This window comes from Rhipicephalus microplus, chromosome 5, assembly GCF_043290135.1.
Source record: "Rhipicephalus microplus isolate Deutch F79 chromosome 5, USDA_Rmic, whole genome shotgun sequence".
In the NCBI taxonomy this organism is placed as follows: Eukaryota; Metazoa; Arthropoda; class Arachnida; order Ixodida; family Ixodidae; genus Rhipicephalus; species Rhipicephalus microplus.
Window position 1 is genome coordinate 5,422,157 of NC_134704.1, and position 25,009 is coordinate 5,447,165.

At 43.1% G+C, this 25,009-nt stretch overlaps 1 protein-coding gene across 3 annotated transcripts in view; it reads right to left on the reverse strand.

Annotated features, from left to right (window-relative positions):
- Nucleotides 1-502: 502 nt before the first annotated feature.
- The window catches only part of LOC119175095 (tRNA-uridine aminocarboxypropyltransferase 1), a 49,761-nt gene continuing 25,254 nt past the window's right edge, over nt 503-25,009 (reverse strand). For all 3 annotated transcript variants that reach the window (XM_075894732.1, XM_037426320.2, XM_075894733.1), the window contains 4 exons: nt 19,989-20,137; nt 6,827-6,873; nt 2,015-2,220; nt 503-1,413 (listed from right to left, as the gene is read on the reverse strand). In XM_075894732.1, the coding sequence (XP_075750847.1) occupies nt 1,201-1,413; nt 2,015-2,220; nt 6,827-6,873; nt 19,989-20,137 (615 nt within the window). In that variant the 3' untranslated portion in view covers nt 503-1,200. The remainder of the gene's footprint in view (nt 1,414-2,014; nt 2,221-6,826; nt 6,874-19,988; nt 20,138-25,009) is intronic.

The window sequence follows — 25,009 nt, forward strand, 5'->3', positions numbered from 1 at the left end:
CTGCCCTTCGCATTTCTCGGTGCTGTTGCAAATGATTAAATTGTGCCTTTCACACATATCCATTAGCATTCTGCCTGTTGGGTCAGTATATCCATCCATATCTTTTATGTGCGCATTCATATCTCCTAATATAGTTACCTGGCACTTTTCTCCTAGTTCATCAATGTCATAATATATACACTGTACCATTTCTTGGTTTTTTCTCTGGTTTTTGATCTTGTCCACAAGTATGCAAAATCCAGGCGTGTCATCTGCTCTGCCACTTTCCGTTTTAGTAATAAATGCACCCTGCACTGGTCTTTGAGATTGCATGCAATATGTCGGAGTGCAATCTCGGCGGTCATGACTAGGCGAAGCTCAGATCGTCGAGTGCATTCATGAGAGCTCTGCGATAGCCTGCGATAGCCAGCAATGCCAGCGTGTCTCATGAGTTGCGGAGGCAAGACAGGGGTGTGAAGGAGAGTATGACATGACTGTCCGTAGCGGCCTGAACCCACGAGCCTACAGCATTTCTGCCTTTATTGAAAATGCAGCCGCCGCAGCCAGGATTCGATCCCGCAACCTGCGGGTCAGCAGCCAAGTAACTTAGCCACTACACCACTGCGGAAAGGCTATGGAACACAGCAACATATCATCACACAGATAATATATATACATGAACATACTGTGCGTACTGTACGACGGTCTTCTCGAGTCGGAAAATCACTGCAGACTAAACACTGAGAAAACACCGAACAAAATGCAACCGCGGTGGGGAAATCCCCGGTTAAAGTAAGCCATAAAGAAGAAGGGAACAATCTGCACGTAACAATAAGCCACAAGAGAATTCGTGCGGATTTCTTAGGCTGTTTACTCGCCAGAAAGTTAGAACGTTGTCAGTTTCTCTTTCTAAACATCTTCTTTGACGAACTTTCTTCACTATGGAAGTCTGTTGTAATGAGGTTATCAAAAAGTTTGTTTCTCTTTCTAAATATTTTCTTCCGTGAACTCAATGATCAGGGCAGAACTGATTTGCCACATAGGATAGTTAAGTGGCTATCCTATGTGGATAGCCACATAGGATAGTTAAATGTTATTGTCTGCCCTCTTCATTTGAAACTTGCCCTGCTTTACTTGAATATAACATTTGTATGTGCTTTGTAGTGTATGAATATCATAATACTGTATGAGGGAAGTCACGCATGATCACAATACGCTCTTCTACGACTGAGCAATCCCAAATCCACCAGTGCTGCACCACTTGTTTTTCTGCATTAGGCGATAGGTGGCAGCATCCTGCAAGCAATTTGCTTGGAATCTGAGAGCAAGGCAAAATGTTGTCCACGTCCAGAAGTGTTGATGCGAAGTGATCCAAGTCTTTCGACCGAGCAAATCCTCCACGTTGCTTTCAGCAGTGATGTTGAAAGAGACCATCTAGAAGACAAGGATTTTTTAGTGGACGTGGAAGGCTGGTGCACTGATGGCAAGAATGCACCAGAACTACCATTAGAAGAGAGTTTTAGAATGGCATTGCTCAAAGCTTTACGTTTGTGTTAGGCAGGCGTCGAACGGAAACTTCTTGCACGCCTCTGTTAAGTGACACCGTCTACTACCGCAATAAATGAGGAGTATGCTAATATCTTCTCGTCAAACTCCGGTAAAAATATGTGCTGTACATACTGTAACTACAGGGCCCTCAATATATAATGCTACCAATGCATTTCTTGCAGCCCTGACCACCAGCAATAAAGTTTGCGGACAAGCTAGTAGGTACATGTTACTTGAAAAAAAAAAAAAAAGTGAGAATACTGAGCACAATAACTGTGCTCACGTTGTGTGATCGCCTAGTTGTATTCCGTCATTGCCCTGCTTTTGTGTTTAGAGTAACCTGTCCAAACGGTTGAAAACGCAAAATCATGTACTTGAAGAGTTCCATTAAAGTGTTCTTTTTAAAGAGACCCAAAAAACAATTTGATTGCAGAGTTTATTTTTCTGGGTGAGACGACAGTCCTGGATCTAGAACAGCGTTACTCGCCTGGCGATAGCGCATGCTTATCTTGGCATAAAAGAACTTGAAGAAGAAGAGTAGATCATCCACATGTCCTGCGCAGCCCTGCAGAGCCAGCAGACGGGTCACGGCCAGATGAACGGCTTCAGCCGTGGCCAGCCAACTGGATGGCTTGCCCCGCTGAGGACGCCAGAATGCTGATTGGCCCCCTTCTAGCACCGCACATGGCAGGCCTGTGAAACCACGACTTTCCAGTTGGCTATCTGCAGCTAATATACTGTTTTGTTCCCAACGTATGCGGGATCTGCTGAATTTTCTTTTAACAACAAAGATGTTCTCAGTCAAGGCTTCCTGTTTGTTGTTGTAGTGCTAATATCGAAATTTTGCTGAAAGTAGAAAATAGGAGTCCCATTTTCCTCTTTCATTGGTTCATTTTTATTGGTCCGTTGAGCCTCGCCATGTCAAGATGGGCGAGGCTCAATGGACCAATAAAAAGTGGGCTAAGAATTTCAAGACATGGTGAACGAAAGAGAGGCGTACAAATATGGGTGAAGGTGAGCAGGGAGGCATGAGCTTCTCTTTTTTGACAATGTTCACAACATGCATCTTATGGGAATGTGCGCATGGTGCACCTGCTGCAGGTGGTCAAGTACAGGCACAGCCAGACGTACCACCCTTGTAAAAAAATAAAAAAAATGCTCTTGTATTATTTTTATTGGTTCCTGCTATTACCATCATGAAGACTCAGAAAGAACAGAAGGTAATAATAGGGGTAGTTTGTGGTGAAGTACATGCATGTTATGCATATATGAATGTTTAGAAATGAATATTCTCAATTGATAGTAAGCGCTCATCCTCTGTCCTTTCTGAAGAAGAATGGCAATTTGGGCTAGTTGGTTTGAATTCATGGTAATAAGGGCTGCAGCGCGAGCACGAATGTGCTAGAAGAAACAGACGAAAGTCGAGGCACGGAAAGGCACGTGTTGTCCTCTTTGCTTTCCGTGCCTCGACTTTCGTCCGTTTCTTCTAGCACATTCGTGCTCGCGCTGCAGCCCTTATTACCATGTCCTTTCTGACTCTTCGTACTTATTGGCGCTTGTTTCATCATCAGCTTATAGTAACATGCCCAACTGGCAGTCATCCTAAATGTTATTACCTTCACTTGACACTTTCTCCATGAAGAGAACTTCACAAGCAAAGTATCCTTGCCAAAACAACACAACACTCTCCAATGCCGAAAAATCACCAATGCTTCAGTTTTAACACTTTGCTGCGTGCTGCCCACTACAGTGGACACATGCAATTTTTTAAGCAGCTGTGGTACCCTCCAAGACGTGCATGTGCATAATGGTAAATAAAGTGGATAAATGGTATAATTCCCCACATTAGATAACGTCCTGGTCATGATCCCACACTTTTTCCTGCCCTCTTGTTCAGAATGGTAGACTCCTACTTTAGTGGGTATGTCTACAGGTTTTCCCACTCACTTTCATCCAAGTTCCAGCTTAAATAATCTACATGCTATTGAAATAATCTGAGCGCCAAGCTCTTAATTCCATTTGCCAAGCATTTATTCCAAGCGCCAACTTAATTAGGTTGGGTGCCTGTGAATTTACTTAAGTGCCATCACGTTTAATCCGATTGCCAACGGCTTTAATTTAAGTGTCCATCAGTTTAATCCAGGCACAAAAAGCAAAATACGGGCCATAAAAACGGCAGTACCATTGAAATGTAGTTTCTACAATATATAATAGTCACAAAGTAGCACAAATTATTATTATTTGCATTCACCGCTAGTATTTGTGAAAAAAAAATTGCTGCCATTGTTCGCTTGAGCCATGTTTGTACTTCGCTTTGTACAATTTTGTAGATGGCTGCTTGTCTCGGGTAGAGTCAGTTCAATGGCAACGAAAGAAAAAGCAAGAACAAGTTAACAAATATTTTGTGCTCATCAATAAAGCTCATATTTGAATTGTATAGCATTACATGACCAGGGCAGGTCATGTAACTCGAAGGACAGAATATGATTATTGGAGTGCTGGAATGCATACCAAGATATGAAAAACCTGGCCGTGGGCAGCGATGGGTCAAAAGCAGGTACGTGCTCAAAAAATTAGAAGGCCCGCACAGGTCAGAGCGATTTAGCAATGATTCGAAAAGGTTTTCGTCCTGCAGTGCACATAAGATGTGAACTCATGATCCTGATGTGGAAAACGGAAGTCTTATTTTACATTCATATTAGGTGTTATCTTTTAGGGGCGAAGCTCCTTATGGCGTGGCTTGGGCGTCCCTTGTATGTAACCACCAGTGGCACATACCCGAAATAGGTATAACACTTGACCTCCAAGGTGGTGCCAGTGAGAGATTTTGTCTGTGCGCTGTTTAACAATAAAAAATAGTGCTCAATGTACATGCCAATGGCTGCTAATGGGGAATGAGAGACATGAGCATTCGGCTTTTAGTCAACGCGCACGCTGCGATCCCCATTAGCAGCCATTGGCTTGTACATTGAGCACTATCGGACAAGAAAGAGACGCTACATTATACTCGCTGGGTGTAACCTCCTTAGCTTTAGAAAGGTTTAGCGAGCGTTGAGCCGCAGTGCCATGAATACAATGAACTTGTATATACCATGAATGAACTCAAGGTGGTTAAAAATGAGAAGTAGATACGAAGCGCAAGCCGTAAGAAAGTAAAAGCCGAATTCTCCTGTCTCTCATTTCTCATTAGCAGCCATTGGCATGTAAATTGAGCCCTATCTGACACGGAAAGGTTGCTACGTTATACTCGCTGGGCGTAACCTCCTTGGTTTTCAAAAGGTTTAGCGAGCGTTTGGTCGCAGTGCCATGAATACAGTGAACTAGAATATACCATGAACTCGAGGTGGTTAAAGGTGGGAAGTGGACCCAAAGCGCAGGCCGTAAGAAAGTGTGCGTGTGCCACCTCTCGTTTAGTCCTTGGAATGTCCGCTGGATGGCGGTGCTTCTATATGGGGAATATATGATAAAAAGATGCGAGATGGTGGGACTTGGAGTGTTGAATAGATGAACGAACGGACACACAAACAGATGCATGGATGGACGCATGAACGGACGCAGGGGCGGATGCATGAAAGAACGCAGGGACGGGCGCACAAAAAGACGCATGGACGGTCACACAGACGGACGCATGGACGGACGAATGCTTCGCCCCACTCTCCATCATTCACTCCGTGGATATGCTGCCATTTTTTTTATTCAAACAAAATTATGTGTATTCAGTGAAACACGCGTGTTTCAAGCAAACACGCTTCAGTAACACCAGCGTCGTCTATTACATTAAAACAGGAGTATCTCCTTTGATGCTTTTATGAAAAACCTAATTCCACATGAATCAAAATAAGTGCAAGTTCAGTTTTTAAATGGTTATTTTTGATTTCAAGGGCGGATGAATATCATCTGTCGGTCACCATCATTCTCTCCAACCTGAGCAGACGACTGCGAAAGCCTCAGCGAATAAGGAGCCAAATGCCGTCCGGTGAGCAGACGAGAGTCTCTTCATATGCGATGGTGTAGATTATTTGCCGGAATAATGCAGTAGCGATGAAGCATAGGCTAACATGGACTCTATGAACAAATACATTTAGTACCCGTAAGTGCAATTAATACGGACTGTTTTTGTATTCGAAGCTACGACACCAACACGTTGGGGGTAAATAGCAGTGCCCCTAATTTCATAAGCATTAGCTTGTATAGGCAAGCGACAAGTTCTTCCTGTCTCTCCATGTTTAGATTGTTCGGACACTTAGACTCTATAAAAAGGCAAACGATGTGTTTCTGGTGCATGGATTAAACTGACTGGCACCTGAATTAAAGCCGTTGGTAATTGGATTAAACTCACTGGCACGTGGCCTAACTCAGTTGGCGCTTGGTTTAAATACGTTGGCGCTTAGAATAAATGTTTGACAGATGGATTAAATAGCTTGTAACTAAAATTATTTCTATGGTGTGTGGATTATTTATGCTGGTACTTGGATTAAAGTGAGCGAGAAAACCTGTAGTTCCTCACTTTTTTTTCTAACACAGACGAAACCGTGATTTGGTATGTTTCATTACACGCACGCGATAAAAGTAGCCTTTGTAGACACAGACTGTAAATATGGCTTATTGAGCTGACGATAATTTCACAAAACAAGTTTTGCACTATTTCCACTGTAGTAGACACTATGCATAGTGGAGACATAGCTCACTCATGTGTGGCTTTTGTATAATATGTGGCTCTGGCTTTATGTAGCTGCATATATGTGGCTCATGATGTTACTATTCTTTTAGTAGTGCGTTATTACTTTTGTTCAGTTTCTGGAGACAAGCATCATGAGAACTTAAGTCATTTTCTCCGTCAACAAGTATATTATGCTCAAAGATGCAAAAATGAGCAACTGCAACAGGAAGCCATTTTCACTGAGAACATACAAAAAAAAAGCTATACCCTCCCTCAGCTCCCCTAAGCTCCCCCCTCCCTCTTCAACTCTAAAAATATTTTCGTTGCTTTCCTGGTGGTACCGCAGCGCAACTTTTCATCCTGTTACATAACTTTCTTATGTTCATTCATTCGAGCAAAATTGCACGCCAGCTGAAAAAAACTTTGGCAGCTTTGACTAATCGAACCTCTTGCGAATGATATCTACTCTAGCGGTCTATCTTACGTGCAATAAATGTTTCACCCCAACATAATTTGTTTTCGTTTCTCCAAAGGCAAAATAACAGAAAACTAAATGCAAACGTTGTTTAGAAGCGTAGGTTCTTGCCATGCAACAAAGGGTTAAATAATACTTGACCCAAAATGTGCAGCAGAGATTACCTTTAATCTTGGCATCCAGATAGATTCGTTTCGTTTGCTTCCATGTGCTTATGCGGAGGCAGGAAGGAAGCATGCAAAAGAAGTGGGGTAAATTGTTAGAGCTACACCACTGATGAAGCAGCTCTCCCAAGTTTTCACTAATTTGAACATTGACTGAGAATAATGAAGGCAAGACTTTTTGCATCCTTAGGCTACTCCACGATGAAATGATGCTCTGCCTCTACCCCAAAATCTAGTCACTGAAAACTGAGACATGCTTTCCTTTTTATACGACAGACTGCACTAGGTGTTACAAGACCCTCAAATCAGCCACTTCAATGGTGACCGCATCCCTTTCAAAGCTCTTCAAGAGTTGGCAGCTTTTTTTTTTTTTTTGCTGTGGTTGTCTTTCATGTGAGCCGCATTTCGGGCAAGTTGGTAATTCATTAGTTCATCACGGCTGTGCAACAACAACAACAAAAAAAGACAAGGACAATAGAGATGAAGACACAACCAGCACAAGCATTCCATTAAATTTATTGTGCCACTGAACCTATTTATTCCCTTCAGTGGCAATAGCACAATAGTACATATAAATTTCAGCAGCGCATCGTGCATGGCGTGTTTCTTCAAATAACTTGACAGTGCACATTTTTACAACCTTCCCGAGCAAACATCTGGTGGTCGTTTAACTTCACGGTGCTACATAGTGCTGCAGAGAATCCCTTTAATGGAGATACTACCACGTTCAACGACTGCTTGACGTGTCACATTCTAGGTCCAATGACAAGAGTTTTTTTTTTCTACGCTTGAAATGGGTACAGCTGAAAAAAAAACTGTGCATGCAATTTTAACCTAATGTTTGATTGTTATCATGCAAGAATTGAAAATGACTGATTACAGGGTAATTAGGCATTTTTGACATGATACAAGACTCACATTAATTACTGAAACTCATAATAAACACACATTCCTTTATTTTCTTTCAGAGAATGCAATATTGAGTGCCCTGGATGCATGCCATGCTAATTCAATAAATTTCCAGACCGTGGATTGAAATACGAGCTTATATATTGATGCAGTACTGACTACAATACTAGACACTTATTGAAAACTTTACTTTTACTTTACCTTATGACATTAAAGACCCTTTGGTAAGAGTATTACATAAGGGGTGGGAATACATTAAGACGTATTTTGAATGAACATGGCTGAAGATACAAAGATAGAAAAAGGGAAAAAAACACATGTGCTATATATTTGCATAATACGTAACTGAACACCGTAGGGGGAAAAAGACAGATGGGTACATGGAGTAATGTGTTAATTACGTCAGCACAAATACTTATATACCTAAACAGTACAAAGTAAAAATAAAATAACCCTTTCATTGCGAAAAGCGTGCCATGACACTATCCATGAACGCACACGGGCAAGTGATGGCAACGATCTGGTGAGACAGATTGTTTCACTCTGTAGCAGCACATCAAAAGAATAATGTGGAAAAAGTAGCAGTGCACATGCGAGGGCGGCCCACTTGACTACTGTGTAGACTTGTATCCCATGACTCAGCTGATTCGCTAAGTCACTATGGCTGAGGCGATAGCTAAATTAGGTGACAAGGGCATTAGTTCACCTTCACTATCTGCGACTCACAAAGAACTTGTGTTCTTGATGGCAGCATGTTCTAACTCCTAACCATGGTAGTGAATATATATATATATGGCCAAACCAGCGCCGGGACCCCGTTCCCAAACTGCTTGAGTTGCCCGCAACCACCACTGGGCTTGCGGCGAGCTTATGGGCCATTCCGATGGCCGGTTCCAACCGGTTCTCAACGACGCTAGCGCATGGCTCCGCGTTCGCATCAGTGCACAGCACGGTGTTAAGCAGTGATGGTCATAAAGTTTACTAAAATTCACTAGAAAGAACTCTGGTGCTGCGATCGTTCAGAGAGCATGGGAATTATGTGTAGTACATGAATTTGTCTAGACTTCGTACTTGCGGGCGGCGAATCACACTTGTGGTTTTGTTTATGGCTGTGTTTCGGTTTTCTTTCAAAGGAAATGGCAAACTCTTTTGATCTTTATGACCTAATTTGAAATGGCAAGTCTGAAATGGCAAGCATTTTAGAATTTTGGTACGACCACGCATCTTCCGTGGCTGCCCCACCGCCGACAAAGTGCGAAGTGGCGTCGGCGCGCATGGCCAGCGCCTCCTATGATGCACCAGGCGAGAGTGAGCGCTTGTTATTAGCCCCGAGAAGTTGGAGTGGCGCCGCCTGGTGGAAGGCTTGTATGACGTCACGGCATGGACTCTTCGAATCTTGCTGTAGCGTCCGTATACATATTATGCGTTGCGCTGCCAGCATTCACTTTTTTGCTTGTGCCATGGTTAAAATAAATGACGAAAGCAGTATCGATGGTGTTCCTGGTAAAACCATGAAAAACTAAACTTTTTTTTTTTTCAGTAGAATCCCCAACGGTGCCTGCACTCCAGTGAACACGTTTTAATAAGGTTTGTTATGGGTTCGTGCTGCTTATCTCGAGGATAGGCTCGATTATCGACCATGGCAGCTACACTCCAACAGGGGTGAACAGCAAGACAATGCATGTACACCAGGTTAAAGAATGCGAGGTGACCACAATTACTCTGCAGCGTGCCTTGCAATCATGACCCTCTTCTGAAATGCATACCACAGCATACTTGCATTTCAGGTTGCATCGTCCATGGGCGATTCTTTTAAAACGATGTGATTGTTTTGCTTCCACAATTGGTATTTGCATCGGACGCGTTGGAGCAAATGCTGGCATTGTTTTGTTTTTTTTCCTTGGGCGCGTGCTTAAGTTACTATCGAGTGTCGCAAAATATCTCGAATGCACTGACCCGAAAATACCGCCGCAACTGTTGCGTTACATTTTCTGGTGTGTAGTTGCTCATATGTCATCACATTATTTTGCTTCATGTTCTGGGGAATAATTTCGGTGCTTCATTTCACTAAAAAAAAAACAAGTTGAAGTGAGTTGCGGAAACTGCTCACGATTTCAGATAGTGTCTACAAGCAACATTCTAGCAAATGTGCCGTCACACCTGTAAGTATCAGTTTATATAGTCACCTGGTGAATAAATTTTCCCATATGAATACGATGTGCGAGGCCAATCGTTGCATCATTGAGGTAAAGGGCATTTCATTATCACGTGGGTCACGAAGCGGAGTGCACCATCGAAGCACTTCATTTCGACTCTGGCATTTGTTTTGCAAACGATTGCTATCAGCAGTGCTCCTACGTGAAGTGAACATTACCATTTATGACATGGTGGTAGATCGAGTCAGCTGTTCGCATAAATCAGGGTATGCGACTACTTAATCCTGATGACTGTTGAGAAGAAATCTGTGCATGAGATCAGAGTATACCAACGTCTACCAACGGCAACAATTGTGTGGTTTGCAGCGTTATTTTTTTTTTCTGGCTAGTACAGGTGATTGTGTATTAAAAACAGATCCACCTAAAGTTCCTAATGCTTCCTGCATACCAAAGTGGAATTCTGTCGAATTAGCAACATAATAGGATATACATATTACGACTCACGCATGCATGCACGCACCGCGCATGTTTTCGTAACGGTCTACTATCGCGATGCGTGAACGGCGCAGAAAGCATGACTTTCGACCCGGGCGAACTGCGACATGCCTTGACTGTCACTAGGCGAATCTAGATGTGCTTTCGGCCGGCGTCATCGTAGCATTTTGAAATCTTGTTCTGGCTGGCACTTTTGCACCACGTGTGTGTTCCAAGTGCCCTGCAGGACTAGCAATTGATACACATGCTGTGCGTGAGCGTAAGTTGGAACCAGATTCTAGCGCTATGTTGACACCGGCTAACAACAGAAATTCTGCCTTCTCACAGCCAAGGCACGCCGCAGTTCAACTGAGTCGAAAGCAACGCTTTTCGCTGTTCGCGTTTCTTTCAATCGCAATAGTACGTACCTGATGAAGCTGCTTCCGAAGTCTGCAATGCTTGTGCTGCAGACATTTCGGACTGTCGAGAAAGGTCTCCTCGACGTTTCACACGACATCTGCATAAACTTCCAGACCAGGAACAGCGCGAAACATGCTTACAACCGGACTCAAGTTGTGAAGTTTCGCGTTCGATTTGCAGGGCGTCTGCTCGCCTGGCAGTTGAGAGTGTTGCTTCGCAACGCTCGCAACAGGCGGCGCCACCCGTTTTTCAATATGGCAGCAAGCACTGAGCTCGCTGTATTCTGGTGTACACGGCGGGCTCGAATAAAAGCGGCCATCGGCAGCGGAGCAGGTGAGTCCTTGCTGTGACGTCCCTTTGCCGCGACTGCAGCGACGCCAGTGTTTGTTCTTGAGGCTAATTGCGCGCCGGTGAGCGCAAGGCGGGCAGGCGGGCCTGCATCCCATGAGCTGACGTTGCCACCATGGTTTGGAGTGGGGGGAGGGGTGCTGCCCCTTTCACTAGAAACCAACTTTTGTGCGTTGGCAGTACCACACTTTTATTTTCCGTCGGATATGTGGGGCCACACTGCATATGGAGGGCACTTTACCAAATAGTTTTCCACGGTATTGGTGTCTATGTCTTTCGCTCTTTGTTTTGGACACCGTGAGCACGATGAATAGTTTTACTGCGTGCGCATGGTGTGGGCCTTGACGATGTTCAGCTTTGCTTTTATTTTTATTGTGATAGCAATTATATGAACAGTCTCGGCAGGTTTTTATTGCGATAGCAATTATATAGACACACTCGGCTGGATTTTGCCGCCAGTTTCGACGTCGCCGTCACTCGCCGCATATGTATACATATCTATATATATGTAAACGCAAGAAACAAGAATAATCCAGAAAAATACTTTGCCACGCGGAATCGAGCTTGGTACCTCTGACTCGTGAGTGCGAGGCAATAACCCCTGAGCTTCTTCAACGTTCAAACGCCAAGCTATCTATATCTACCACTTACCACTGTTGACGGGCATCTCAGGAGGAACTATCATGTTTTCATAATTACCAGCAAGATGGTGCAATGAGCATGCGTCGCTACATCCTCACGACACGGTGGCGCACCCTCTCATCTCCCACACACAGAAAGGAGGGGGGGGGGGTGGACCCTCACTCGCGCACCCCTATCTCGCAGAGGAGATCGTAAGTCTTGGCTTGTCTTGAAGGTAAACATTCGACAGAAGTCTGTCAGGTTGGGTATGACACTGGGAGATGATAAATTTTCTTCAAAACATTTAGGTGGCATCTAAATCATCTCCCAGTCTGCTTGTGCCCATGCGCTTATCTTTTAGCGGGGAGAATCCCACGCCTTCGACTTTGACTGGAACAATTGCATTTAGTTGACGGGCACACAAAGATCACTTCACTCGTTGGACAGCCCCGTTTGCGAACTAACAGCTGGGGCACTTGTTAATTCGCACTAGTATCAGTACCTGCTGTAATAAGGTTTCGTGCCTCAATTTCATTTAAACAGCACGTTAAGTGTCGTGCGGTAAATGTCATTAGTTTGCTATTGTCCTGTGCATGTTGTTTTCATGCGTCATTCCTGTGTGAGCAGCACGCTGTATGCTTCGATCTACTAGCTGTTCTCGGCGTTACATTCCAGGTTGTTGCTATCACATTCATTGTTCCGCCTTTGCGGCGAAACTGTGACTTTTCTTAATTTCAGACAACCGTGTGGTCAACACCGAGGGGATGTCAGATAAGGCGCTGAGGGAAACTCTCTGAGACAACGATGACTGACAGATCTTCCGAGGTAGACTCATCACGTGCTTCCATCTTGTGCCGCGAGTTTACAGGACGGTAGTTTTGCGATTAGCTGATTAGTTTTGGTAATACGATGACCCGTAAAATACAATTCAATGAACGCGAGAGTAAGAAATTAGTAATGCTATAAAAAGTAAGCCTGGCAGCCGAATATTTTGAATCCGATATCGCGGAACTCCTACAAAACAGCTGTGTGAGCAAATACGGCCGCTCCAGAAAGAAGTGCTCTTCTCACACAGTGCCTTTGCGTTGAAAACGCACTGATACTCGTGCACCAGTGATCGCGACCGCCCTTAAAATACAAGTTCAACGTTGCTACTTGAGCGATCCCCTCTCCTCCCCTACTGCTTTGTTTCATGCTCGTTAAAGATGGGTGATTTACTTTCTGTTTGAGTATTCGACGGCTTTTCTAACACGCAAGAGATGTTATCTTATGCACTGCCTTTCCAGGCGATGGGGATGGGCTAAGTCATTTGACCTCTGCATCAGACGTGCTCGCGTGCTTTTATCCACTCATGAAAGCTACGATGCGCAGGGACATGCTATCAATTTAGACCTGCTACGGAACATGGCCGCAACGGCAAAATCCTGCCTAGAGTGTCCACATAATTGCTACCGCAATAATAATGCAGTTTTTTACTGTAAGATAGGTGTTTTGGCTTAGCTCTGCTTTCAGTCCTTCTTCGTTTAACTTGCGGGCATACTTTCGGAATTTTCGTACTGAAGCTGCCTATAACCAAATCCTCTTTATAACGAATTTTTTCGGGAATTTACCGTTTTTTTATATCCATGTCTAACTGTACACAAAACTCTGCGGTGACAGTGACCGATGGTCTGTGTGTGTGTGTGTGTGTGCATCTGTGTACGAGTGGTGTGCACATGTGTGTGCGCCAACAGTAGTTTTGGCAAGCATACCGCTTTTGCATTTTTAACAGAATAACTTAAAGATCTTATTTCACAGAAATTCTTGTGTTGGCATCAGTGTCGGCGTCGTTGGTTGTGAAAAAAAAAAAATCATCATCTTATGTGTGACCCAAAAACGAGAAGGATGCAAGTGAAATAATTAAATAATAAAAAAATCCTGGAGCAGAGTGTGGACCAAACTAGGGTTGCTTGGGTTCAGGTGGGGAACGAACCCGGGCCGTTTGCGTGGCAAGCGGATGTTCTACCACACGAGCATGCCTCTGCTTGCGAAATTAGTGAAAAGAACTTTCTCTGCTTGGAAATGCTGTGAAAGTAGCTTATATGTTTCACAAGCACATACGTCAGAATATGCATCATAATGGCTCCGTGGTTTTGTAGTGGCCCCCTACTACAAAAAGCACACACGCTACGGCAACTATTCCCTTAAGCCCATGTATAGTGGGTGAATAGCACATTCGAAAAGGTTTCATGCACTAAGTTTTTGAAATACGCACTAGGAACAGGATGTTGCTATCACGTTCAACTCCTAAAAGCAGAGCTTTAGGTTACCCTAACTTCTTGTGCATTTTTTATAAGATTTCTTATACACATTGCAATGAGGAAGAAGAAAGAGATGTACTTGAGCATGAACACGTCACAAAGATCTTTGTTACAAACACGATTTATTGGGCAGAGAGGCATTAGTCACCGTAAGCTTCTCACAAGTCACAACCAATCTATATCCAGCACAATAAAGAAATGAAAAAATACAGCCATCACAAAGTCACACTTGAAGCTCGTCGAAGAAATGGCAACTCTTCATTTTACTCAAGACCTATTTTGGTGTGCAGTACTACACTGCAAAGCTCTTTCTGTAATGTCAAAGACGCGAAAAATGCAGTTTAAATGCTTGCGATTAACGCTGGCTATGTATGTTCAAATACGCTTGAGAGGAGAAATCCATTAAGTTTCTTAAATATACGCTAGAGGGAAATTTGGCGCTAGTGCCTATGTGAGCAGCAACGCATAGCACTTCAGCAAGAATAAGAAATGTGGGTAGTACATAGAGTTCCCCAATAGTCGTTCGTACTTTACATTCCGTTCGGCTTCGCATGGCTTGAAGCTGTTTTGTCACGAAACAAGAATCAGCAAATGTTCGGCAGTTACGCCCTGCGACACAATTTGAGCACATAGTTTTCATCTGTTCTTCTTGTGCTGTGGAGCGCACCGATATCATTGCACACATGGCAAGGCCGAAATTGACACTATTATGATTTTAATTAACGGGACAAACTATCTTGATTTCTGACTACGGCGACACACATCGGCTATTTTTGTTATGGAAAGTGAAGTGTCATTTGACGTGACGACAAACACCGTTCGCTTTTGATTGGCATGACGTGAGGAATAGTGTTCAGTATTTATATGATGGTAGCTAGGCCATCCGAGTGAGTGCTAAAAACAGCAAGAACCTTTTTTTATAGTTTCTCAGAAATAAATCGTTCCTATTTCGAATTGATGTACTTTCAGAAAAACAAACGCAACACTAAGCCTATGAACGAGGCTACGGTACACCGGCAACTAAGAGTGAAAACGCATGCCGCGTCTTTAGCGAGCCAAAAATGCGTCAGGCGGTGTGCGCCGGCGTTGTCGTAGAAGGTGTCTTGCATGCAAGCCGAGAAGTAAACCCGCCCAAAGCGTATGAGTACATCTTACACAGTGTCACCGTGAGAGCGTCTCCTACCCAACACGTGTCGTTCGTACTAATCATGCTAACAACGCCGTCAAAAAGAGCGGAAGCGATGTGTTGTGTGAAAGCCACCACAAGGTGACATTTCTGAAATGTCTTTATGAGACGTGCACTGCGATTGGGAGAGGTCTTTGATGTCAGCAGGAGAGTAAAATGCGAAACAAAGCGTTTCTCGTCGTCGTCTGCTCAACTTTTTAACTTTGATGACACAAGACTTCGCTTTCCGTGCACCAATTTCTTGAATGTCATTTTTAAATGTCATTCTTGAATGGGCCTATCGTAGGTGATGGTTGGCTACAGGTAAGCTCTCAGGGCTTGTATTTTTTTATATCGAATTTTTCTTATATCAAACTAATTTGCGATACCCTTCAAGTTCGATATATCCGTGTTCGACTGTAAACGTCAAGGTTCCAGCTGGAATCGAACCCAAGCATTCTGCGTGGCAATGAAGCATTTTACCCCAGAGCTACGCCAGGTCTCGGAACTAGTTTTCAAATAGACGCTAATCTTTGTGAAACGTCAACACATAGTGTGCCCTTCGTCACTTCCGAAATGCAGTGGTCGTCACTCATAGTGTGCTCTTCGTCACACGGCAGCGGCTGTCACTTTGTCAACGACCGCTGCCTTGTTGTTTCCTTGTGCTTGCGCCCGTTCAGTTTTGCCTCACGATGCAAGTTTTAGTAATTATCAGCTGCTGGTGAGGCAAGTTGATTTAGTAGTCCACGAAGAGGGAGCAGAGAGTCGGGCCCTTTCTTTGGTGAAAGTTACTATTTAAAATTGAGAACGCCCATTGCGATTTTCCGAAAAGCACCGGCATGTTTGACTGAAACAAAACCGACTTAAAGAACCTCGGTGATATTTGCGTCTTCAGGTGTAACTTCATTATGGGGAAGTGCTATATCCAAGCATGTGGCTGCAAACAGAAATAGCTTACCGTGATACTGTGCATACAAACTTGTCCGCAACCACTGCTTACACAATAAGCGTGTCAGGCAGGCGGTTAAAATCGTGAAAGCGATTGCGGCAATTCGGGCATTGCATTGCAAGAAACTGTAAAAATGGATGTGAAACAATATCCGTTAATTCGCGATTTGAAGTATAGCCGATCAGTTTGTGTTAGGGGGGAGGGCGGTCAGGTTTGTTTAAAAAAATGGTCGGTTGATTCCATAAAACGGTCTCCATGATTTTCAGGGACACCACTATACATTAACACACAACAACAAAAGTAAAATACAGGGTAAAAAACGTGTCAAAGCATACACGAAAAAAAAAAGGTGACCGGCGTTACCGCGGCACGCACCACGCCAAGTCTCTACTTGGCATAATACTTTCCTCGGCTGTTTCCACAAATTCCAATCAAAGAGGCTTAACATAAGCACTGTTTAAAACACTTGGGTAGTCGGGCTGCTACTTTGGTGGCGTGCACCGCAGCAACTTATTAAAATTATTAATAGGTGATTCCACGAGAGATCGACACGGGTCCAAAAGTTGATATTTTAGATTTCATTGAGTATTTTATATTTCGTGCACCTCTCACTAGGTAGCCCGAAAGTCAACTTCGTTTTTTGATTAACGGCATAACTTACGAGAAAAAAAATATCAAACTTCACCAACACGGAGGTACCAATTTCGTCATCTGTCATTTTTGAAAATTGCAGATGCTATAAAAAGACAAATATTCTTGTTTCAAGGAAGATATTTTTTACCTGAAATGCATGTCTAATGAAGAATGAATTCATACGGTTCCAAGTTTCTAGACCTTAAGAAAATAGCTTTTAAAGATGTCTAATTTTGCAACAGTTTAAAATAAGTTACGTATTCCCCATTTTTTTTTCTCCGAAAGTAATGCAAGCAGCGTTTTCAAACTTGACACGTTTTAAGGATGTAGTGTGTTCATTAGGTACATAAATTATTGCTGCCGTAGGGCAAATGTAAATTTTTATATATTGCCTCAAAGTTCTCATATTGGCAAAAGTGTACTCCATTGAAATTTGAATGATGAAAAAACCCCATCTTCAATTTTTCTTAAAATCTCGTAAATGGACAACCGAAGGCCATCATACAGTAATATAGATAACATGTTGCATTATTTTGTTTTTAGCGGCAATATTCGTGGTACAAATCAGAGCTTTTCGAGAATGCGCTGATAAGTTGAGAAATCTAGAAATCGGAACGGAAAAGCGGCAATGAGCTTCAAACGCGAGTAAACGTGACCGCATTTGATGAAGAAAGGCTGTTTTAGCAGATAGGAGTAACTATTTTGAACACTATATTCTACAGTATCTGAATTCACTCTTATACGTGGAGCACTGAGACTTCTAATATGTGGTGCCTCTCCATTACTGACACACAGATAGAGCTGCTGTGACGGCCATGTGTTTGCAACACGTTGGGTAAGAGAATTGAATGTTGAATGAGCTCATAAACGATTCATAACAAATTTTTATCATTTGGGGCACGAAGACTGCCGCATTAGACTGAAGAATACGCTTTAGGGCAAGTTGTCATCCGTCGTCTGCTGTACAAATGAATTGCTAGGCGCCGCATCTCGGAGGCAATGCTTTAGATCATATGGTTCGAAGTAGGGACAAAGATTACGCCTCCCGTAATTCTATCGACAAAAACATTGTGAAATTCATTTTAACGTACTATATTTCAGTTTTGCATTCGCACTGTGGATATTTGTGCGCAAGTATCCTTGCGCACAAGTATACTTGTGCGCAAGGAATCGCGTTAGCATGAGTAAAAATTGGCAGATCTCATGTACAGTGGGAATCGATGATATGCGAAGCACGAATGAGGGAGGTTGATATGCCACCTTCAAATCAGCACAATGTTACGAGGTAGAGGTAAATGATGCCGTACACGACTTCCGTGTCATGATTATCATGTTTGGTTGAGTTCTTTACCTTCGTCATCTGGTCTCGTCACCTGATGCCAAATTTATTATATATGGAGCTAGCGAAACGGCTGCTAGCACGCTAGAAGCGTGGTATGTTGTCATGTTCTTACATGACACGCGTCTCATGATAATTATATTTGCACCAGTTATATAACTTCGTTATAGAAATGCCGAATTTCATGTGGACACGGTTGCATCCTCTGTATAGCCCACGTGTGTTCCTCAGTCAATTATAAAACTCTCAACTAAATTTGGCGTTGCACGTGCAAATTGTCGTTTTGGGCGCGGCTTGGCGCAGCAGGTCAGATTGGCACAGCATGGCGCATTGGGTGCAGCACTTCCACACCTGCATGTACCAAGTTCAATATTATGTGACGTGAATGGTTGACGAAGGCATATGACTGGTGTAAAAATGATAATCATGCTCACTAAGACGGGACCCAAGCTAGCGGCCGTAATCCTTCGGGATATGTGTATGCTAAATATGTAATGTTTATAAAACTGGGTAGCCAGCACTGCAACCACAATTGACATTTCATGAACAACATTACGATCTGTTTGAAAAGCAGTTCTGAGACTTAGCATACCGCTGCGGTAGAATACTTGATGGCCCCACAGATTGCTAAGCTTCGATTCCTGCTGGAACCCTGACATTCATTTTTTGTGTTTGACGGGTCAACACTGCTTATGTCAGCTTTTTCGTAACGCTGCTGCATTTAAGTTACCCACGTGTGTGCTCACCGTTCCTCGGTACATATCAACCGTCAATCACCGGTAACACATGCCCGCCCTCAAGTATGTGCCCCACATGTCAGGTGGAAAGGGCTTGACGATGTATGTGACGAGACTGTCACATTCACGCCATGGCCAGCGAATCATATTCGTCATACCATTTCATACCGCCATACTTATTTTGGTTCACTCCAAGTTTAGAAGCGATCACTAAAGCACCCAGATGTAGGCAGCCAGACACGCTAAATTTGCCTGCAGTAATTCAAAAATATGCTTCGCATTTAAAAACATTAAGGCAGCTTCTCCCTACATGGAGTGCCAGGCCTGCATGAAGAAAGTGCGCAGCTGGGCAGCTTTCTTTGTTTCTCTTTGTTTATTTATTTCTCTCGGTATCTTTCTTGCCCTTTCTATTTTTGCGCTTGCTCCATTTTACACCCTGCACGTTTTATGCCAAGCACACTAGTTTTTTTGCTGATGATGATTCTCACGAACAATGAGGAAGAAGCTACACACAAAGCGATGACAACAGCCCGGCCCCCAAAGTGCTCCATGCTTAACCATACTTCTTCTTCATACTTGCACATCATATCAACTTCCTGAAACTGTGACTGACATTTCTATTCGCGGCATTGTTACTCCCCCTGAAACAATCGTTAATGCCCTTCACAAGCTACTTAATATCCAACAGTTTAAAGAGGCCTTGTGTGCCACATTGTAAATGCAACTAAAAAAGTAAGTCTGCCCTCCTTTGAGCAACTACTGGGGCCTTTTTCAAGCTAGGCTCGCTCATTTAAAAGGTTTCTAAGAACACAGAAAACACTGGTACATATGTGCAGGCACACGCTCAGTTAGCAGTTTCGCACATGCACCACAACTTTGAAATGATGAAAAAATAACTGGAAAAGCGCACCTACCACTGAATATAGTTTTTCTTCAAACGTAATCCACCATTTCATATACAAGCTTACAGAATCATGCAACTAATTAGCAGTCTGGGTAATGAATTTTCATTAAGAAATCAGTGCTAACAGAAAAATTCGACAGTATACTGCCTAAAAGAGCAATGCTGTGAATTAATTTTTTTTTTGACATCAGAATGGAATATGCATACCTGTCAATAAATAATAGTGTCTTCCAAGGAATGGTCACATGCTTCTGAGCACAGACGACACAAGGACCAGTCGTGTAGCCATTTTGGACACTCATTTCCCACATTTTCTCCAAAGGCTTGGCGTTCTCCCCAGGAAAAATCAACAGCACCTATTTCACAAGAAAGCATTATTTCTCATAGCTAGGGGTGTGCAAAAAGTGAAATTTAGAACCGAATGAAAAATATAGAAGGAAAAAGGCAGCATTGGAAAGTTGAGAACACGAAAAACAAGGCCTACACAGACGAAGCGCTTGGTCAGTGTAGTTCATATTTTTCGTGTTCTCAACTTTCCAGGGCTCTCCTAAAGTAACCTCCAAATAGCCCCGCAAAAGCTCTTCTGTATGTAATTATAGAAACCAAGTGGTAATTGAACATAAAAAGGACACTATTCCTGTTCTTAAAAATACAAGTGCACCTGTTCAATTTCTTCATGAGAAACAGTGTATTGGCACTGCTTCTCATTAGGGAGTTTTTCGATTGTTCGTTGATCGTCCCAAAATGACATGATTACGAGAGACACCCTAGTGGAGGGCTCTGGAAATTTGGATTACCTGGGGTTTTTTAATGTACGCCCAAATCTGAAAACGCGGGCCTACAGCATTTTCGCATCCATTGAAAATGCAGTCGTCGCTACTTGGATTCGATCTCGCGACCATTACGGAGTTGAATAAGTGCATCTGTTTTTTTCAATTATTGAATTCCTTTCAGTTAATAATAAACTAAAAAATAACACATTATAAAATTGTTGTATGATAAATTCTGCAACACATGAGGAATGTATACTCGGCTAAACATTTTAAACATTCATACAGATACTACTCACACCTGGCCGTTGACAAAATGGTTAAAGGACTATTGACAAGATATTTTCGACCAAATTGTTCCCTTTATAAAATGATTTCCTAGATATACAAACCTAATCAAAAATATTTTATTCAAGTCTTTTGGGAGTGTTGGAAGGATTTTCATATAAAAACCTCTTGACAGCCAGTTTTCCCTGAACATTGCCATGGTATTATAACGAAGAACCTAAAAGCAGTGAAAACAACACTATGCCACATAGCCTTGTTGTCATCACTATCTCCTACTGCCATGTGAATCACTATCTTCACTGTCACTAGAACATCACCATCTTCTACTGCCATGTGAATACCTTTTCATCATAATGACAGAGTAGAAGACTAATCCTGGGTGAGATTGCTTTTTCGAAATTCCCTGACTTTTCCAGGTTTTCCATGATGATTTAAAGTAAACTTCGTTTGGTCTGCTTGGGAAATTCCGAGCACTAGACCCATGAGTGGTAAATAAAATAAGCCAATCCAACAGAATAAGTACATATGAAAAAATATGTATATGTGGCCAAAATGACACTTCTGAGCCAGAGAGTAAGCAAGCTGGCTGTTTGGCAGAATGCAAACACACAATTTAGAATTAACCGCAGTTGAAAATTTGAAGAAGCCCCCAATAGTCCAACAACGCAGCCAAAGCTGCTAGAAAATGTAGAAGTGGCACCATCTTGCGGCATCTGTGTAAAAGGAGGACACTTGAGCCCGGCCGGCTCCACCACTAGAGTATATCCTCGTTCACTATAGTGCTTACAGCCCAGGCCACTGGATGTGGATTGGATTGGACTGACCTCTATTTACTGGCATTACTATTTAGGATGTTGATTGGATTGAATCTGATGAAACCTGGATTGCTATATTTACTAATGACTTGCATCCCCATTTAAATTGTGCACCTCTAAAATATACTATTCAGTGAAAAAATAATAACTATATACTACTCGTGTATTCTGTGCATCATGCATTGACAATGACTAACAACGTCACAATAATGGAGCCGCATCACATACTTTTTTTCCTCTTTCTTTCGTTCTTTCTTTCTACGACGAGCACATGCATGTTGATGTATTTTTTCTCTGGGCTCTGACGCTTGCCGTTTGACAAAGTCCTCAGATGTGTGCAATGAAAGCTAAGGGTAGAGTTTAATGTGATGACGTTCAAATATGTGCTGGCAATAAGGAATCTGTCAGGTCGCAACAGTTCCCTTCATTCCACAGATTTATCACAGATGCAGGTGGGCTACCTTCATTTGTGTACTCCTCTATGGACATAACGCTAAAGACTAATCACAGATTTAAGAAAACCATCTCAACAAACTGAAATGAGAAATTTAGATGAAGTTACCCAACTCTACCCTTGAAACCCAAGCTACCAGCAATAAGTACGTAGCTGAGGATATTTGCTCTTGCATCGCGAATAATAATCATGATATTAATAATAATAATAAAAGGCATCACATAGCCCGGCAAGTGTCTGCAAATGGCAGTTCTATCCGAACCAGAAGGCCTACCAAGTCGAGCCGCAATCATGGTCAAGACAAACATGCCCAAATTTACCGACATGTGTAATGTTGTGGTTGGAAAGTCAGATATGCTGTGCGATAAGTAGAAGCAACAGGCATTGATTGATTGATTGATTGATATGTAGGGTTTTACATTCCAAAACCACCACACGATTATGAGAGACACCGTAGTGGAGGGCTCCGGAAATTTTGACCACCTGGAGTTCTTTAACGTGCAGCCAAATTTGAGCCCAAACGCCTGCAGCAATTTCGCCTCCATCGATGATGCAGCTGCTACAGCCAGCATTCGACCCCACGACCTTCGGGTCAGCAGCCGAGTGCATAGGCCACTAGACCATTGCGGCAAAGCGAGCAACAGACATTGAAATAGTGAATGTTAAATGAATAGCAAAATAACACTTTAGAAAACGTAAAGACTAAGTTGCCGAGCGAAAACTTCCGCGGTTCTTTTTGCGCTTCAGGCTGCCACAATTGTGACAACCAGCACATTGGTGCGAGCACTGATTTCAAGAAAAGAATTAAGCAACACGAATAGGATGCGTGACCTCTTATGCCCTCACTAAACACATGGAATCTACAGGCCACCAAACGGGCTGGTCAAGCACGCGTGTTCTGGCCAAAGAGAAGCTTGCATCTGCCTGCACCTGGAATGCCAGCGCATACAGACAACTGCACTTGTGCTCAACAAGAGTGGTGGGGCGCTTCGAATAATGTTATCCCGGTGCTTACGTCACGTACTTAGGTGTACTTAAATACCCTGTGCCTTTCTAATTACTTAATGCAGCAGCGTACAAAACTGGACGAGTTGGTTATGCTGCATGATGTAAAAACCAGCGCAAAAAACGACACAAAAAGGAAGGAGGACACAGGACAATCAGCACTTTTCCTGTGTCCTCCTTCTTTCGTATGTAGTCTTTTGCGTTGGTTTTTTACATCATGAGGCTATTATTGTGAACAAGGCTCCTGTAGCGGGTGCCGAAACATCGGTAAACATTGTATTCCTTTGGTAGGTGTATCTTTTCGTGTCTACACTAAGAAGCAACAATTATGCACTGTTTTTTTTTTTTCACGCTTCTTCTGGCTATTCATTGTAGTTGCAGCCGAAGGAGTGGCTTTTTAAGCTTTGATCAATGGTAACGCCTATTTTTGTGACAATTGCACAGACTGCCGTGAGTTTCTATGACCAGGCCGGATTTTTCAGGAATTTCCCGACATTTCCAGGTTTTCCAGGTTGGTATACACCCTGTGGAAAATGCACTACAATGTATTTGAAACAGCACCTTTACATTACGCACGCAGTAAAACTACAACTAGAGTGCTTTCCTCTCCATGCAAACCTTTTCATGGTGAGCAAACAGCTGGCTGCATGCTCCAAGAAACACCCCAAGCAATACATCGTGTGCTTCAGCAATGTGGTGTGCAATATTCTGCTAAGCAGGGGTGCAACAGCCGAAAGAAACGGAAGACCATGGTACAAAAACTGTTGAAATAAATGAACCTTGATGCGCTCTGCAGAGAAGTCGTAAAAGCAAGCAATGTGACGCTACAGTATTTTTCACTTGCAAGACGCACAAGTGTGACTACCCGCTACGCCTTATTGTGTCCGAGAAGGGCAGCTGGTAAAGGGTAGTGGCACGGTACCTACAAAGCATATTTGGTTCTTTTAACAGTGGTGACCCTTTCTTAGTGCGAAGTCTTTCGGAAATCGTTTCTACTTTGAAGGAAGGCTTACCAATGGCGTCCACGGCTTTTTCAATTGATGTGGAAGAACTTTTTTTTACTCAACTCCACATGGCACGCTTTTTGATGCTGTCAGGAGTGCAATCGATGAATTCGGTGAAGTTGATTTCCAAAACAAGCATGGTATCTTCATGAATAACTTTTTGGAACTTTTGAAATTCTACTTTTGAGTCCACTGCAATCAGCCACCAGGAGGGTACCTACGTCCAAAAAGCTGGAATTTGTATCGGTTCTGCAGTCGCGCCTGTCCTCAGTGACATATTCTTGGCAACCTTCGACCAATGCCTGAGAGATGAGCTGTCCCATTTGGATGTCGTTCGCACCTTCAGGTATGTGGACGACTACCTTATCGTGCTTGGGAAGGTCCCATGTGAATGTGTGCAGGGTGTTCTGAAAGGTGTCCTTGAGGTTTTCAACAAACACTCCAGTGGCCTGAAGTTCACGCACGAAATGCCAGTCGAAAATGAGATACAGTTTCTGAACCTACGGCTGAGGTTTGCCAAGGAGCCCATCTGCTTCAAATACAATCCGCGATCGAAGAAAGGCTTGTTGCCTTTTGATAGCGCACACTTGAAGTTGATTAAGAGGGGCATTCTGTTGTCAGCTTGTGCGGCAGCCCTCGACAAGTCTTGCCCTCATCCGACGTTTGAAAGCTTCGAGAATCAGGTAGCTCGTCTGGGCGCGGCTGGATGCCCGGCACAGTTTTTAGCTAGTGCTTGCGAAAGCCTTCTTAGAAAATACAAGAGCGGGGGTCCAAGCGTCGAAGGAAGGGAGAGGAGGCCTATTTATGTTATGCCGTACTTACATAGTGTTTCCCACAATGTAAAAAAGGTCGCTAATAGGTACGCTGTTGATGTACTATTTTCAGCGCCTAC